General features: G+C 39.0%; 1 protein-coding gene across 1 annotated transcript in view; it reads right to left on the bottom strand.

Annotated features, from left to right (window-relative positions):
• Positions 1–16,238, bottom strand: part of SPTLC2 (serine palmitoyltransferase long chain base subunit 2) — a gene marked incomplete at its 5' end in the record, with an annotated part of 76,599 nt that overhangs the window by 42,172 nt on the left and 18,189 nt on the right. Inside the window, 6 exons of the mRNA XM_082317241.1 lie at positions 1,821–2,040; positions 2,881–2,986; positions 5,643–5,736; positions 10,433–10,557; positions 10,891–11,039; positions 12,083–12,237. Of these exons, the coding sequence (XP_082173367.1) occupies positions 1,821–2,040; positions 2,881–2,986; positions 5,643–5,736; positions 10,433–10,557; positions 10,891–11,039; positions 12,083–12,237 (849 nt within the window). The remainder of the gene's footprint in view (positions 1–1,820; positions 2,041–2,880; positions 2,987–5,642; positions 5,737–10,432; positions 10,558–10,890; positions 11,040–12,082; positions 12,238–16,238) is intronic.

Genomic DNA, 16,238 nt, shown 5'->3' with positions numbered 1-16,238 from the left:
AAATGCTTTATTGTTGTGTCTTAATCACACAATAAAACGGACCACCACAAGAAACCTCTTTCAGAATGTCCCGGAAGAGAACACGTATCTCAAGAACTGATTTTACAGTACCAGTAAGCAAAAAGCTGAAAAGCAAACAGCAGGGACATGACAACCCATAATTATGACACAGGGCAAGAATGTGTGTTGATCAAAGACAAATGCCTAGGACAGACTTGTTTAGCTAACACCACCAGCATTGGACTGCAACAAGGTGTTTGCATTACTCAAGCTGTGTGCAGGCTGTGTTTCAAAAGTGTTTATTATAACAGTGGGAGTATAAAACAAATGAAATAGCCCGGAGCAGGATCCATAGGTGCTTATGTATCATGCTCAATATAATTGTTTCCCCACAAAATTACCAAACAGGGGAATAGGTCACAAAATATTTTCTCCCATTTATCAGCACAATATAAATAAAGCAGCAGGTGTAACTGAAGAGTGCAAGAACCTCAGCCTACCCCTCCTGCATCTCCTAAGCACACCTGCTACATTTGTTAGAGGGCAGAAGCAGGTCATACAGGAACAAAGGACCAACACATGATAGATCTAGGCTGCTTGTTGTTAACTGTAACAAAACCACTATAAAATACCCAGACCAGTCCAGCAAAATATTATAAAGACCAGTATGAATGCCAGGACAGATTCTGTCTTCTGCTACCATAAAATTAATAATGATGGCCCTGGACATCCCAGCACAAGCTGGGAACATATTATAGAAATACATGGAAGTGTTCAATTTTATGTTGCTGTCTGCCTGGAGTCAGAGTTAAATGAAAGGAAGTTGTAAAGGGACTTTGAAATAAACTAGGTAAGAAGATTTAAGGCCTCTTACCTCTGAAGCAATCCCTCAAAAAGTAACTAAAACACAGTTGTGAAGGACTCTTAGCTGCTTCACCTTATGCCAATGAAGTTAATCCCACTAGCTCACTACCTTTGGAAAAAGATTAATACGGTGCTTTCTTCTGGGGAAGACGTCAGAGTAATTTTAATCCAACTGTAGTAGACTCCCAAAGAGGAACATCTGCAAGTCCCATCTCCATTTGGATGGGCTGAAGTAACTGTCACTATTAGTATCTAAAAAATTATTGTCCTGGTAGGAAAAGGGTAGAATTTTACTCTCAAATAAAGCTTAGAAGTCTGATCTGTGAAATACATTTGAGGATATGAGAAAGGGGACACATGCAATTGTCTACACCATCCCTCCTAAAAGGAGGGGTTTGGCAAGGGCAACGCTTTCTAGCAGTACTTTGCAATTGAAGAGAGTCAGTAGCCAAAAAAAAACAACAAAAAAACAAAACAAAACAAAAACAACAAAACCGCAAAACAAACAAACAAAACCAAAAAGGGAAGAAGTGTATTTTTAGAAAGCAAACTGTTTGACTCCAGAGCAAATCTACCAGACTAACCCAAGAAGGTGACGTTCCTCCAAACAGGCTGAAAAACTTCAGCTTTTGGCATTTTTCCTGCAAGTCTCATTAAAAGTAACATTAAAAAAATCCCTGCTTCCTGGCTCCTAGTAGTTCCTAAAAAGATATTACACCATTACTGTACATTCTGCAAACTGATATCATCACTGACCATGTGATACTATACAATTATCAGGTATTTTACTAGACTAGACTCTTCTGCATTGCACAGACTTTCACCGTACTAGACAGTATGTAAAATTATGAAACAAATGGACAATCAGGGTACTTAAGGAATAGATCAACTTTGAAATGCTTAGTGAAGGACTCTACCACCAGCCTGAAACAGCCATGAGATTCCCAGCTTTTTACCTTCTTGCCCCCAATGTATCCTCCAGCAGCTCCAAAGCTTTTGGTGAATGTTCCCATCATAACATCCACATCTTCAGGACTGAGTCCGAAATACTCCACTACACCCCGGCCACTAGGACCCAGGGCACCTATACTATGAGCCTCATCAAGGTACAGATAGGATTTGTACTTCTTCTTAAGGGCAATCACTTCAGGCAAACGGACTATGGATCCCTCCATACTGTTGGGAAACAGAAATTCAGTGTAAGTTGATTTAATGGTTGGGGCCTCCTTATAGAGCCTAAAGTCATTAAGCCTTCTTTTCTTCACTCTTTCAGTAATTATGAACACATAAAATTTGCTAGACATATCACGTTCTGCAGAGAGATGAAAGATAACTCCTTCTTGCACCTGGGGCCCAGATCTCTACTTTCTACCTGTTTAACATCTCTGGGATGCTGACATACAGACTAAACAGTAGCAGCAACAGTAAGTTAAGGCAAAGGAATGTGTTCAGTGACAATTTTATAAATGAATTATCTTATTTTTACTTCCACCCTAATGTCAATGTTCTGATCTGACATCTACTTACCTGTTGTTTTTAAGAAGTGACTAGGCTTTCATCAGTAGCAATCCAAAATGCCCCATTTTGTGCTGAAAGTCACTATGACTTAAATGCCTAACACAGCTAAGCCTACTACATGCTCCTACTCACTCTGAGCAAAAACATTCAATTTGCGCCATTCCATTCACACTAGCATCATCTAGTGAGCACAGAAAGAATGGAATGGACAAGCAGTTTAAGACCTCAGCTCTGATGTAAATAATCAGTTTAGATTAATTAATTTCTACAGTCTAATCAGGATGTGGGAAGCATTGTGATAACACCAGGTGCAGCTACAGTACTACCAACAGAAAGTCCAGGATGTGAGACATACACAGCTCAATTTAATTCACAGATGAGATTAATGAAATAACTACGAAGTGAAAATATTTGTAGTTTGATTTGGCAAAGGAACCCAAATACTAAGCAGCTAGATCTCATGTGGAGGGTCTTAGGAATATAAAGAATAGTTTGTACCTGTATATTCCTTCCACCAAGATAAGAATTTTTTTCCAGGGCCTCCGTGTACGAGGTTGCCCATGCACAATAGCATCTTTGAGCAGCTTCTCCAGGCTTTGCATATCTGCACCAGAAATTACTGTTAAATGGTACCAAAACAGCTACTAGCTTGAGCTTTGACATGACTAAAGACAGCAATACTCCAGAAACGCACAAATTGCTCCAGTGTGGAAGACAGACCATACAAAAGTCAGTAAGCATGGGCTTCATCTAGCTGCGGGCCCACAGATGAGATTAAAGGGAATGGTGACCATATGAACTATGAGAAAGAATTTCATCATCCTAAGCTAAAAGCACAAGTTAGAACATTAGGCACAAACAGCAAACAAGGAAGGAGGGAAGAAAAAAAAAAAAAAGAAAAAAGGAAGGTATCTCATTGTGAAGAAAAGAGAAAGCCATTTACGTAGTAAGCATGTCCTTGTGGATAGAAATGACTCAAAAAAGAACAAGCAAGCTCAAGGATAATCAACTAAAGATAAGCAGAAGATAGTCCAAAGTGCAGAACAAGAAGGGGAGTAAGTATACTTTGTTATCACTTTAAAACTGAAGGGATTGGAGGTGTGGAACAGGAAGCTACTAAACCAAAAACAGAAAAGGAAAAAAAAAAAAAAAAATAAAGAGAACCACCACTGGAAGAAAGAGGACAGTGCTCAGCATATCAGAAACTAGACAGATGAAGTTGTTAGTAGCAATGTATTCTGAAACCTTACTAGCTTTGGCTACGAACACTTGACATGATCCTAGGAGACATGTATAATGTAAGCAAATAAATACACATGAAATCAGTCGTGAAAGAAAAGGAGTGAAGTCCTGAGGAAAGGAGTGAAGATGGAGTAATCAAACCACAAAGGCTAAAGTGCTGAGCAAGAGACAGATAGAAATACTACGGCATGAAAAAGAGCACAAACAATCGTGAGAAGAGGATTGGTATCAGTTATAGCAGTGAGAGGAGCCTGTGAACTAGAATTAGACTAGAAATTATACAGCAAAATAGGTCAGTTAATAGACTGTTAAAAGACAACTAATGTTCAGAAAGACAAAGATGAAGAAGTCAGCAGCAGAGTCCCTGCCTCCAACAAATCTCTCAAGGAAGGAAGGACGAGTTTAGTGCAGTTAGGGAGAACAATGGAATATAAACTTCTGCTCTGATCTCTCAAGAATGAGGGAAAGACTGGGAACTAGGTCCGACCTTAAATAAAAAGGACAAACCGCAAAATGAGGTAGGAAAAAATGGAAACATTGAACAAGGATTTTAACGTGGATTTTTCATTTTTTCCCATAATTTCTAAAAAGCAGAATATGAATGAAGCCATTAACATCTCAGGAAAATGAAGTTAACTAAGGCAGCATAGAGTATAACAAGAGGAGAACTGAGAACACATACATAACTATGAACTGAACATCACCTTGACAGGCCAAGATCATTGCTTGCATTTTGCCTTCTGATTCTAATCTGCCACTCCATTCTCTTTCACAGATCCCCATCATGTATAAGGTTTCTAGAATATCCCCCAGTCTCACCACTGCTAGTTTGTACCCCATTCCCACAGATCATCTATTCTTCCTCATTGCACCAGAGCTTCTAAGTCCTTCTCCTCATACCCAGAACCATGTATGTCACCAGTGTTCTCTGAAATTCTGGAACTGGATGCAATGTTCAGAAGTATGTCTATACAAATGCAAAAGTTGAATGCAAAGCTTTTGTAATCCTGCCCAGCAATCAAGATTTATGAAAAAAAATCTCTGAATGTTAAACTCTACACTTCTGTAAAGAAAATTATTCAAATGCTACAGAAAAAGAAAGAGAACACAAAAGAAACTATAAGCAAAGCAGAGGATCCACTATCAAGTAGGACAAAGAAAGGAAAAATAATTGCAGCCACCCAAGCTTTCCTGTCACAACACACTTTAAAGACAGCAGGAGTCATCATGATCTCAGAGATCAATACTATAAAGAGTATTAGGAGCAGCTAAAGAATGAAGGTAGTGGCTTTACTAATCAAGGACAACCAGGTAGCTCTTTCACTGAGAATAAGAGAAGGAAACCTTAAATATTTTTAATCTGAAAGTTATTCTAAATACCTCCTTTGAAGGAAGTTGAAACTAGCAAAGAGAAAATTCTGTGTATTTTGGAAACAAGTATTTAGAAAGCAAGTAACTCAGTGAAATTAATCTATGCTTCACTTCCCAAAAATTCTTTTTGTACTACGTTGTACCAATGCATGGCTGTCTAGTTTAGCTAGGACACCTGCATTTGTAAGCTTTCATTACTACAGGATCATGTTGGCATCTAGTCCTAAAATTAAACTTTCTTATCGCCCAAATTGTAACCTAGACCACTACAAGATTGCATTACTATGTGACACAGACTGTTAGAATAGTCTAATAGTCTATAGTCTGAGCTTTCCAAGTAACAAGAAGCCATGTTAAAACACTATTGCCCCTAGACTTGTCAAAGGGCAGCATGTTCCTCTTCATATGCAGAAGATGTACGCCAGAACAGCTTCAGGATAAAAGTGTTATTAGTTGAGACTGAACATATCAAAAAATATCCAATTCAGGACGATTAAATTCTCGGTAGCAGCAGTCTTCTGACCTTTCACATAACCAGCAATTGATTTCCTTGCATGAAATTGGATTTCCTACTATTAGAAGACAGAAGAGATTGTATCTGATCTATAGCATCTGCAGAAAGGCAGAGTCCACCATCTGATACTTACTGTTGTGCTTAAAGATTCGAATAGTTGCTCCTGACAGTCTTGCTCCAAGCACTAGTGATGCATGATTCAGTTCATCACTCAAAATCAGACAGCCCTGAATTAGAAGGGGAAAGAGGAACATATTGAAAAGGTTATGCTTCCCAGCCAAGCATATAACACCTTTCAGCTCTGAGCTGCTTAGAGATCATTTAAGAAAAAAAAATAAAAATATATTTCCAACATAAATGCAGCTAGTCCAGGCAAGACTTGCTAAGAAACAATCTGCAGCCTTGGTATGGCAAATAAAAATACACAACTGCCGTTAACTGAAAGAACCACTTAAGTTTCACTTTTCCCAGAAGTCCTGCAGCTGAATCTGCCTGAATATCTCATGTTGATGATTAGTACTCATCCTCCTATGCGGCCAGGTAAAACAGAGCACAGAGCAGCTTGCCACAGTTCACTCAGCAAGTCTACAGTGGTGCTAGGAAACAGGCCACCGAAGTCCTAGATTAAAGACCTTATCAACATTGCACTATTTCTTACATTAGGAGGTAATCACTGACTAAACCCACATGTGCTCAGGGGTACCAAAGGGACTAATTTTCTTTAATGAACAGAACTATTAAGTACTTTGTAGATGGAGGTAACATACAAGAGACAGGAAGTGGAAAAAATTGCAGAGTGAAATCAAGATGTTTTCTGAACCCATTAGACATTACATTGAATTGGTTTGCTTTTTCAAAAAAGGGGAAATACATCCTTGGACAAGTATCAAAACAGGATACGTCTGTTTTGAGAGCAGCAATGATTACAAGTCAATAGCTGATATGCTGAACATTCAGTCACAGTGTTATCACTGTGGACTACAGGAATGCATATTGGGGGATTAGTTTGTAAAAGAGCAATAATATTTCTAAACAACCTTGGCACACTCCAATTGCTATGCAAATCCGCTGCAACTCTGGAAGTGACTTTGTTAAGTTAAAAATCCAGAAAGCATGTCAAGATGCTGAAGATTTGACACTAAATACATGCTCATTCTATGCTTCTCTATTAATAATTGGTGGAGGAAGAATCAAGAACATTTCTTCTCTGCAATGAGAGTTACTAGAAAGGACTGTGAAAAGCATTGCCTACTGTTACACAAGGAGGTCTCACAGACTCCTCTATGAGTATTTTCTCCACAATAAAGGAAATTTTGCACTAGAACTGCAATGTACCTAAAAATATTCTACGCCCTGGGAAAGCTCGAGACTGGTTTTCCCCAGAAACTGCACTAAATCTCAACTGTTCAAACTGCTGTTACAAGGATTCACGCTGCATATTTCAGAGACTTTGGCATAAGAAGCATGGAAATCTCCAACCAGCGTTTGCTCTTTGGAACTACTACACCAGACAGGGAGTATGTATACTATGTCAGAGGGCATTGCTGTTAAACGCTACTGTATCAAAAACTGAATATAATAATCCAATACTAGTATCCTTCTTAAATAGTAGGAAGTAGGAAAAGTGATAGATTAAAAAAAGAGGAAGAAGAGATTAACAGTCTAGAAGGAGCTTCTCCATAAAAACAAGTACGAGCTTTTGGTAGAGAAAGAAGATTTAACGAATTGATGAGCAGCCTCTTTTCACCCACCCCCCACCCCCCCCCCGTAACAGAGGAGGACATTCAATTAGACAAGACAAAATAAATTAATTTAAAAACTGAAGAGGAAGTAAAGATTCTATTAGCGTCTGCCACTAGAGAGAGGACAAAGGATGAAAGAAGCCACTGGTACAGTACAGCAATCACTGATGATCATACGTAAAACTGAGTGCTGCTACTACAATCATAAGACTTCAGTTGCATTTATCAGCAAACTCACATTGAGAGTATCTAGGAGAAGACTAACACTAATTGAAGATTACACTACTGGTATCAAGAAAAACGTATGCCAGTGGAGATCAGACTTACTAATGCATCTTACAAGGCAGACATGGAAACAGAAGTGAATGCCACATTTAACCACATGAATTGCGTAACTCAGTCCTAAGCACTCAATTTCACAAACTAACTATACATGGAAATGAATTTCTTTTCTTACAATCAAAAAAAGATCCTTCAAACACCGTTGCTCCAACTCCATTATCTAGCCTCTGTCAGTCTAGAGCTATGATGAAAAGCTCTGTGCTAAAGGCAGTACAGATGTTATTAGCTAGTTACAGTAACTACATTAATGACACTTACTCCAAAACAGGCAAGTTTCAGAGTCTATCTTAGCCTCAAACAGTTTAACAACTTCTGACTATGTAATCCTCAAATCTCACATTATCTGTGGTCTAGACTCGGCGTACTTGGCAGTGACTCTACTAGGCAGCCAACCCACTGTACTTGGCAGTGACTCTACTAGGCAGCCAACCCACTGTACTTGGCAGTGACTCTACTAGGCAGCCAACCCACTGTACTTGGCAGTGACTCTACTAGGCAGCCAACAACTTGGCTGCCAACAAGCAGGTCTCTCCTGCTGAAAACCTCCAGGTGCAGGAAGACCTGTTTTTAGCGGTGCTTAGTAGAAGCTGCTGTTAACAAGGCATAGTGAATAAAGATCAACTGGGTAATGCTGATGAAGCTTTTGAATTCCTTTTGCTGACCAATGCTGACCAGATTATGGGGTAGAGTTGGATCCTAGGATAGTCAAGTCATAATTGTTGCTATTAAAAGAGGATTCAGTAGCAACACAAGCCAAGTGCTTAAGGATTCCACAGAGCAAAAACAGAACAGGTGGTCCAGTATTACATATATGAGAGTAACTTTACTGCAATGGTTTGTGTTTTCAGCTAACTAAGTTCCAGTATAAGTGCCCAGATATGATGTAAATAATGATTAGCTTCAAATCATATCAGTGACTGTCAAAGAAACTCCTTCTGGCCAAATGCAGATGCCATTACTGATTATATTTGCCAAAATTCCAAAAATTCATGTTCCAAGCAGCTTTGCACCTGAAACATGTATGTAGGACATGCAGAGAGACAGAAACAGTAGTAAAAAAAATGAGAGCCCAAGAGTTTAATCAAGCATGGGAGTCTCTGGGCTTTACCGAGGACTCCAGCAAAGCGCTGCCAAACAGGCGGTGCACACACAGCCAGTTGTGTACTGGGTGGTGCCAGAATTCAGGATTTATGTGAGTCCTTATTCACAGACAATGAAGAAATCAAAAGTGCAGTGAGAAGCAACTTTAGGCAGCCAAAAAAAAGCATTTAGTGAATGTTCTGAACTGCAAAATGGTTAATTTGACAAGAACTCTTTTCTTCAGAAGAGAGTGTTTTCTGTTACTAACACAGTACAGACTGCTGCATCCATTTATGAAAAGAGGTGGTTAAGTAAATGTGCAAGTTATGTGCATGAAAACAGGTATGTTACATGCCTTGGAATTTACTGTTCAGAGTCTCTCAACAGTTGTAAAAACTGTTAAAGTTCAAACGTGAAAACTAAGGAGCTGAGTAAGGTGTCTCAAGGGTATTCTCATAAGGTATTAAAGGCATACAGTGGGATCCACATACACAGGAAAAAAAGATTGAGCAACTTTGCAGTAATGGGCAGTTTGTACTGACTTATAACAGGCAGAAGTCTACCTAAATGTATCTGACCGTGTGTGTTCTGAATCCAAAAGGTCTCACAGAAATCATGAATCATTTTTCTGTTGAAGAAAAAATTGGGGAGATGTGGAAAGACAAAGAGTAGAAAAATGCAAGTAAGAGAGATGTCAGGAGTAACATACGCTGTTCAAAATCATACCACTGCAGAGGTATTTGACTCCAGAAAGACCAGATTTGAAGCACTGAATTTCTCTCTGGCATCGGACTTGAAAATGTCTTTCATTATGGAAAGCATCCGATATTTAAAACTTAACAGACCAAAAGAAAAGAGGCATTATGTAGACACTGCTGCTTCATTGTTAGAAATAAAATAGCATGTGGGAAGACACTAAAGCTAGTCGAGAAGAGATACACCAGGAGGAAAAGTTGCCAGGAAGAACAAGGCAGCAATTTTATCATCTGTAGATATCACAAGTGGAAGAATTTACAAAGTGATCTCAGGAAGCAAAAAAAATAAATAAATGGAATAAAGGGAAAATAATTCACTACACAGGGACAAAGAATCCCAATAGGCTAGTAGGACTAGGCTAATAGTGAATCATTTTCAAAAAGAGGAAACAGTTCTAGTACTTGCACTATTTTACTCTAAGTAGGAGCTAAGAGAACGTATATTTTGCATCCAAAGATGCAAACGAAGAGCCCTCTTCCATTTTATTTGCCCATAACTTAGAAAAAAAACATAGTTTGAGATGCAGGACAGTCAGGCTGCGTTGTGTAGTTTTACGGGGCACACAGTAGACATCATCAGTCTTTACATTTGACCTTGTTTCTCTCAAATAGCTTTTCTACTAGGATTTTGCTCCTTCAAAGGAAGAATTCTTTAGCTGTTGCTCAAAGACAATAAAAGCTGAATTGCATGTTGGTATATACAGAATATCTGTGTCTTTCACTGACACAGTCACTTCTTAGTGTCTCAAGAGCATCAAAACACCTTCAGGCAATTAGCCTGTTAATCATCTACCATTTCATACACTAATGAGTAGCCTGAGGAAGCAAGGCTTAACATGCTAGGCTTTCTCCCAGAAAGGCGGCAAAATCTGGACTGCTGCTGCTAGTCCCATGGATGCTGTTTCCCACCAAGATTTTTGCAAAGGTTAAAGATGCATACTGTGACCTAACCCAACCAGCAGAATCTTTCTTAGATGAGCTTTTGCCAGTGCCTTAAGCCATACCTTGCCAACTAAAGCCGGAATGTTCATAGAGTTGGTGGCAAACCCCATTCCATATGCCATTGCAGATTCCACACCTAGGAACCTGGCAACTAGCTTTTCCAGCTCCTCATGTTTGTCCAAGTTTCCTGCACATAAAACAAATGAGAAATTCAGAGTGAGGCGAAGCTTTCGCTATTGCTATATTCTACGAGAAGAACATCCACCACCCAGGCTGCTGTTTATTTAAAGGTCCATAAGGGAACACTGAAAAAAATATATATACGAAAACGTAAGTGAGCCAACTGCTGTGCCATGTAAACTAAACCCAACAAGTCAATTTGTCTTCACTAAAGTAAAAGCTTCTTTATTGATTAGTCTAAAGTTCAAAAGCTGGAACAACTAATGTTTCAAAGACCTACGATCAGATTACAGGCTTTGAAACATACATTCGGGGAACATCCTATCTTGCTCCAACTTACCCATCTCCTGCCTAGTGCTGCACACCCCAGCTCCATACTGGGACAGAACTTTAGCTGCTGCTTCTTGGCAAGTCCCAGCCTTCTGTGCAAATCCAAGGTAGTTATAGGAACCCATATTAATAATGTCCTTTATCACTCTCCCCGTGTACCTGTGTTTTAAGAACACCACAAGTTAGCACACTCAAAATTAAAAAAAAATTAACTACACCAGAAGATTCTTACTGCAGTTTCCAAGAATATACACTGAAATGTTAAAAATCAATAGAACCAACCATTAAATTATTTCAGTACTGCCCCTCATCATCAAACTGAAATGATCAGTGAAAAAGATGCTTTCCCTATCTTATGGTCTCAAACTAGTTCCCAGAAGAGTTTACATTAAAAGGTGAGTTTGCTATCATATCTAAAATTGCTTGAGGCTTCTCACACCGTTTGTTATTTCTCTGACATGCCCCCCCTCCATCCCAGAAACATACAACCTTCTTTTTCAATTACAAAATAAGGTCTCTTGATCAATTAACTTGGCAGCCCCTCAAGAAGGATATCCTCTAACCACAGAAAGGAAACACATCTGGCACTGCTGTGCTAACAATACGTGACAAGGAGATAAAGAAAAGTTTAGCAGGAAAAAAGTTGTAATTATTTTGCCCTTGAAAGCCAAGGAGGGACATGACTAGTCACACCAAGTACTGTGCTGCAAGCCTCTTCACATCAAACTTGTGATATGTCATTTCCAATTTGTAAAAATCCTTGTCCTTGCATTTCTGATTTTGTTTCTACACAGTTCTGACTCAAAACAATCATGTTAAATTCAGTTTCAGGCAGCAACGTTTATTTCAAGTGTCAGGACTGATGCTAAATCAACACAAAGTCACAAGTAGCAGTGCAATCCAAAGTATCTACTCCACATTCTGGTCATCACACACAAAAGTATTAATTTTATTATAGACGTACGCCCATGAAATCTTAACGCAGTCAGGAGCCTTAGTAAGTAGCCAAAAGATTATACACAAATAATCACCTTGGTGGTCAGATGTGTTTCAAAAGAGCAAAATTCATCAATTCAAGTCGCTGGAAAGCTCAAAACAAACACCAATTCACTGTTCCTTTAACCTCACAGCCTGCAACTTGCTCTTATAGACCCTCTACTTAAAGATAGTTGTTGGAAGCCTTTTCTTCAATTTTGACTCACGTGAATGTCCAGTTATAGTCATGGGAAACTCTCTCCATCATGTCCACTTTGGCCCCTGGCACACTGCAGATTGGACGGTTCCAGCTGTCCCGAATGCGCATGTAGAGGTTTCTGTTGTAGAAATTTTCAAAGTCCTGGTACAATGGAACAAAGTCCTGAAACACATCAAAAGCACTCAAAGTAAAAGGAAAATATATATTACAGAAAACTAGGAATAAGAGGAATAAGTTGTTTCAATCATTCAGGTGTAATTTATAAATGAAAAAAACTCAAGAAAAAGTTACAGAGTTCTTCATCACAAGCCCTGAAACCAATTCCACCCAAAGTGTTTTTAATCCTGGGAATCCATGCCAGTGCAAAATCATTTGAAGGTGAGACTGCAACAAAACTGAAGAGATTCATCTGCTAGTGCAAAATCCATCTGCTAGATGTTATTTCCAAACTTTTTCAACTTGTAAATCTACCATGCCCCCAAGATTTCCTCAACAGTAGGTGCTTATTTGTATATAACTTAAGTAGCTCATAGAATCTAAAAGCCATCAACCACAACTAGAAAAAACAATCATGGTATTAGGTCATGCTTCAAGTTAGAAAGCCTCAAAGAATTCTAACGTATAGGAGAGGGAGTGCTGAAAGCAACACACAAACTGAATTCGGAGCTCCTAATGACACAATGAGGTCTTGTTCTCTGAACTCAAATGGGACTCGAAATACCTTGGCTCTCTTTCCAGCTCTTGCTGGGTAGCTGAGGAGAGCACCTTTCTCGAAACATACAATAACCCACTTCATGAAATGCATGGACGTATAATCTTTGCAAGAGATTTGTATTCAGCCTTCAGAGTTAAGCAGAGCAAGGGAACATGCAATTGCTTTTTGGCACCAAACAGTATGCATTGCTCTACTGAATAGACAAAGAATTTGAAAACTGAGGTACTCTGCCATATTTTATTCTGTACATAGGACATACGTTTAATATAGCAGCACTAGCATTATTATAGAGGTTACTGTTACAACCTTCCACAATTTTTTGTTCGAATCCATGCTAGTAAGCTACATTATGGCAACTCTCTTCTGCACAGCTTATCGGCACTAAAGTCCCACAGGATTTCTTTGCATGAGCATTTCCTGAATTCTAGCTTCCCTTCCAACGTTTTTCAGGAAAAGTAAGTGACTGTCTTGAATGGATAACACACATGAATGTCAAACTAACTGTGACAGCAAGGACATCTGAGCACTCAAGAACATTTTTTTCTGGCCTACTTAAAATGCTCCGAAGCCATGAGATTTCCTTATTACTATTCAATTAAAAGGAAGTTTGACATTCAGTAGTGATAAGAATGCATAACTCATTTGGTACTGCTGGGAGGAGAAAAAAAAAAAAAGCCTTTATAATAATCTACAAAAGGAAAAAGTAGAATTTATGACAAAGGTAAGAGCCAGAATGAAATGCTTCCTGTTTTTCACAAGAGAAATACAAACATGGTGAGGGGCATTTTATTTTTGGTGACAGGATAAGCAAGATAGAATATTTGTCTGACCAAATATTACGGTGCCTGACATTTGTATCACTGAAGAAAAACTGGGAGCATTTATGCCAGCTTTTTAATAACAACTCAAGCAAATGGGCGCTGACAAGCTTTTACTTGCAATGCTCGACTGCAGGAAGAGTCCTTTTTCCTTTACCTTCCTATTGTAATGATTTAACAACTTTGTCCTTTCAGTTTGGATAAAGGAACCGTCTAGGTCCACCATCCTCCTACGAGCAGCTGCACAAGAAAGACAGAGCCCAAAAGTACCAACTTCTAAGCAGACATAGTTACACCTAAGCTCCCTTCTGATTTGCCTATGCATAATGACATGCCAAAAAGGCACAAAGATACTAATTTTCATCATTTCACCTACAGGAAAACAACTCAAATTTAGTCAGTGATCACTCCTCCAGGGAATCATAAGTATGTCCCTTCTCAGCAAAGACAGACAGCGGGAACAAGACTTCTGTGACCTAAGATGCACAAGAGGGCAATTATTTCTTCCATGTTCCTCTACTTAAGCATAGTTTTGCATTATTTCACGTGTCAGGTCTTGTCTAAAGGCTCTTTGTCAAGAGAGGTCAACAGGGGTAGTAGGTCAGCTAATACAAAACTATAACCCCCTAGAAAATCATTAGTTTTCTGAAGTAGCTACACAGCTCTATCCTTCCTCAACTTCAGCGTCTCCTGTTGTTCCAGGCAGAAAGTGGTTTCAAGGCTGAATCACTAACAAAGTGGTCACTTTTACAATAGAGAAAAACATCTTGGTATTGACAAACGCATTTGAGACCTTTATTCACATATGAAAACTTACATAGCTACTGTACTCTATTACATAAAGTGGTGATATGTATGAGAGTACTTGTAGCAATATACTACGAAGAACCCGATTCATGACAAAATCGAAATAATTATCTACAAGTGTCTGAAACCCTCTGCAACATCATTTGTAGAAGGGTGGGGGAAGTGAGAAAATCAAAAAGAAACTCTGTCACATTAGAAGATCAATACTTGAGGGACTTGTACTTGGTATGTCTAATTACAATCTACTGAGATCCTTTTAAGCATTTTCAACTCCTCTTAACCATCTTTGCATGAGAATTCAGCTTTGCAGTAGTTATCCAAGCACACTAACTATGTGACCCAGGAAACAACTTGAGATTTTAGCCAAGGTTCTTGGCTAGGAGTGGAGGCTGGAAATGAGTCATTACACCAACTCAAGCAGGTATGCCTGGGCTGATACAGTCCAATCTCACCTCAGATTACTGATCAGATAAAGCATGTTTTATTTTGAAACCTAAGCTGACAAAGCAGAAAGAGTAACAAGTTCAACTGGTGAGATAAAGACAATCACCCACAACAGGCTGACACTACCAAAATACAGAACACAAGTATGATCTTACAAGCCAACAGTACAACTAAGTTTAAACTGATTTAACTGTGGAGTTCTCTGAACCTAATGGATTATGATAAGGAAAAAAGTTGTCTTAAAAGTCAACAAGAATTCAAGGAACAAATTATGGGGAAGGAAATTAAGGTCTAATACGGGACACTAGCCTTAGTTTTTGGGGGTACCAAGCTGTAGGATTACAGCAAAGGGCTCAAAGTGAGGCACCAGCTTAATGCCAGCCCCTTTGTTGTCCATTCCACCCCCAATAAATCACCCTCAGCTAGCTCTCATGAGAAAGTTCCTTGGAATATGACAGTGTTATTTTGGCATAAATCAAAACTGGATTGTCTATTTCCTCAGCAATCCTAACCCCACCAAGAGGTTCTCATGACCCATGCATCAAAGAACACAAAAAAGAAAAATGGTAGGGATATCGTGCCTTTATAACCTGGTACTGACTTCTGGAGTTTGAGAGCCCTCTTTAGGAGCTGGCATACAGGACGAGATGGTTTGCCTCATTGTTTTGGGGGTTGGTTTTTTTTGTTTGTTTCCCCCCACCATCTTTCTACATTTCAGATGGAGAGTAGAGAGGACAGTACACCAAAAAGACCACTTGAATTCCTCATGGAAATTAAACATTTTCAATTTTTGAACCAAGAAAAAACATTTGGGGAGGGAGGAGGGACAAAATCTATCAATCCATACTATTCCAAATTTTTGGCACGTGCAACCACAGTGCTGTGCTGCAACAGTGTCCTACTGCTGAAAGCAATCACTGTCACCTTTAAATGGCCTTTAGAACTTACTGTTATTTTTCCATCAAGTTCTCATCCTATTTCACATCTAACACTTTTTCTAGCCGTAACAGACTCTAAGAATACCAGCCTGAGATGGAACAGCTTCATTTGGAGGAAAAATATTCTAGGAGCGAGTTGATTCTTTGAGCAATCTTCACAATAAGCACAGTCAAACAATTGCAAAGGTTATACTGTTTCCAAAGGAGGGAGCAAAAGCAGCATGTTCTTTCATTTGAATTCATATGAACATGGAGGTAAGAAATCCTTAACAGCTCCATTCCTGTTGATTTAAGCCTAGAACACATCCCCTATTAGTAAGGTGATGCCTGATGAAGAAACCTAAGTACTAGTGGTCTCCCAGAAGCCTGAAAGGCTTGGCAATTTCAAGAAAAAGAGTGAAACAAGGGAAGAATAAAATTCTCTGTTGGGGTGCAGCACCT

This window comes from Platalea leucorodia (assembly GCF_965183815.1).
Source record: "Platalea leucorodia genome assembly, chromosome: 7".
Classification (NCBI taxonomy): domain Eukaryota; kingdom Metazoa; phylum Chordata; class Aves; order Pelecaniformes; family Threskiornithidae; genus Platalea; species Platalea leucorodia.
This window is presented reverse-complemented; position numbering and strand designations above follow the sequence as displayed.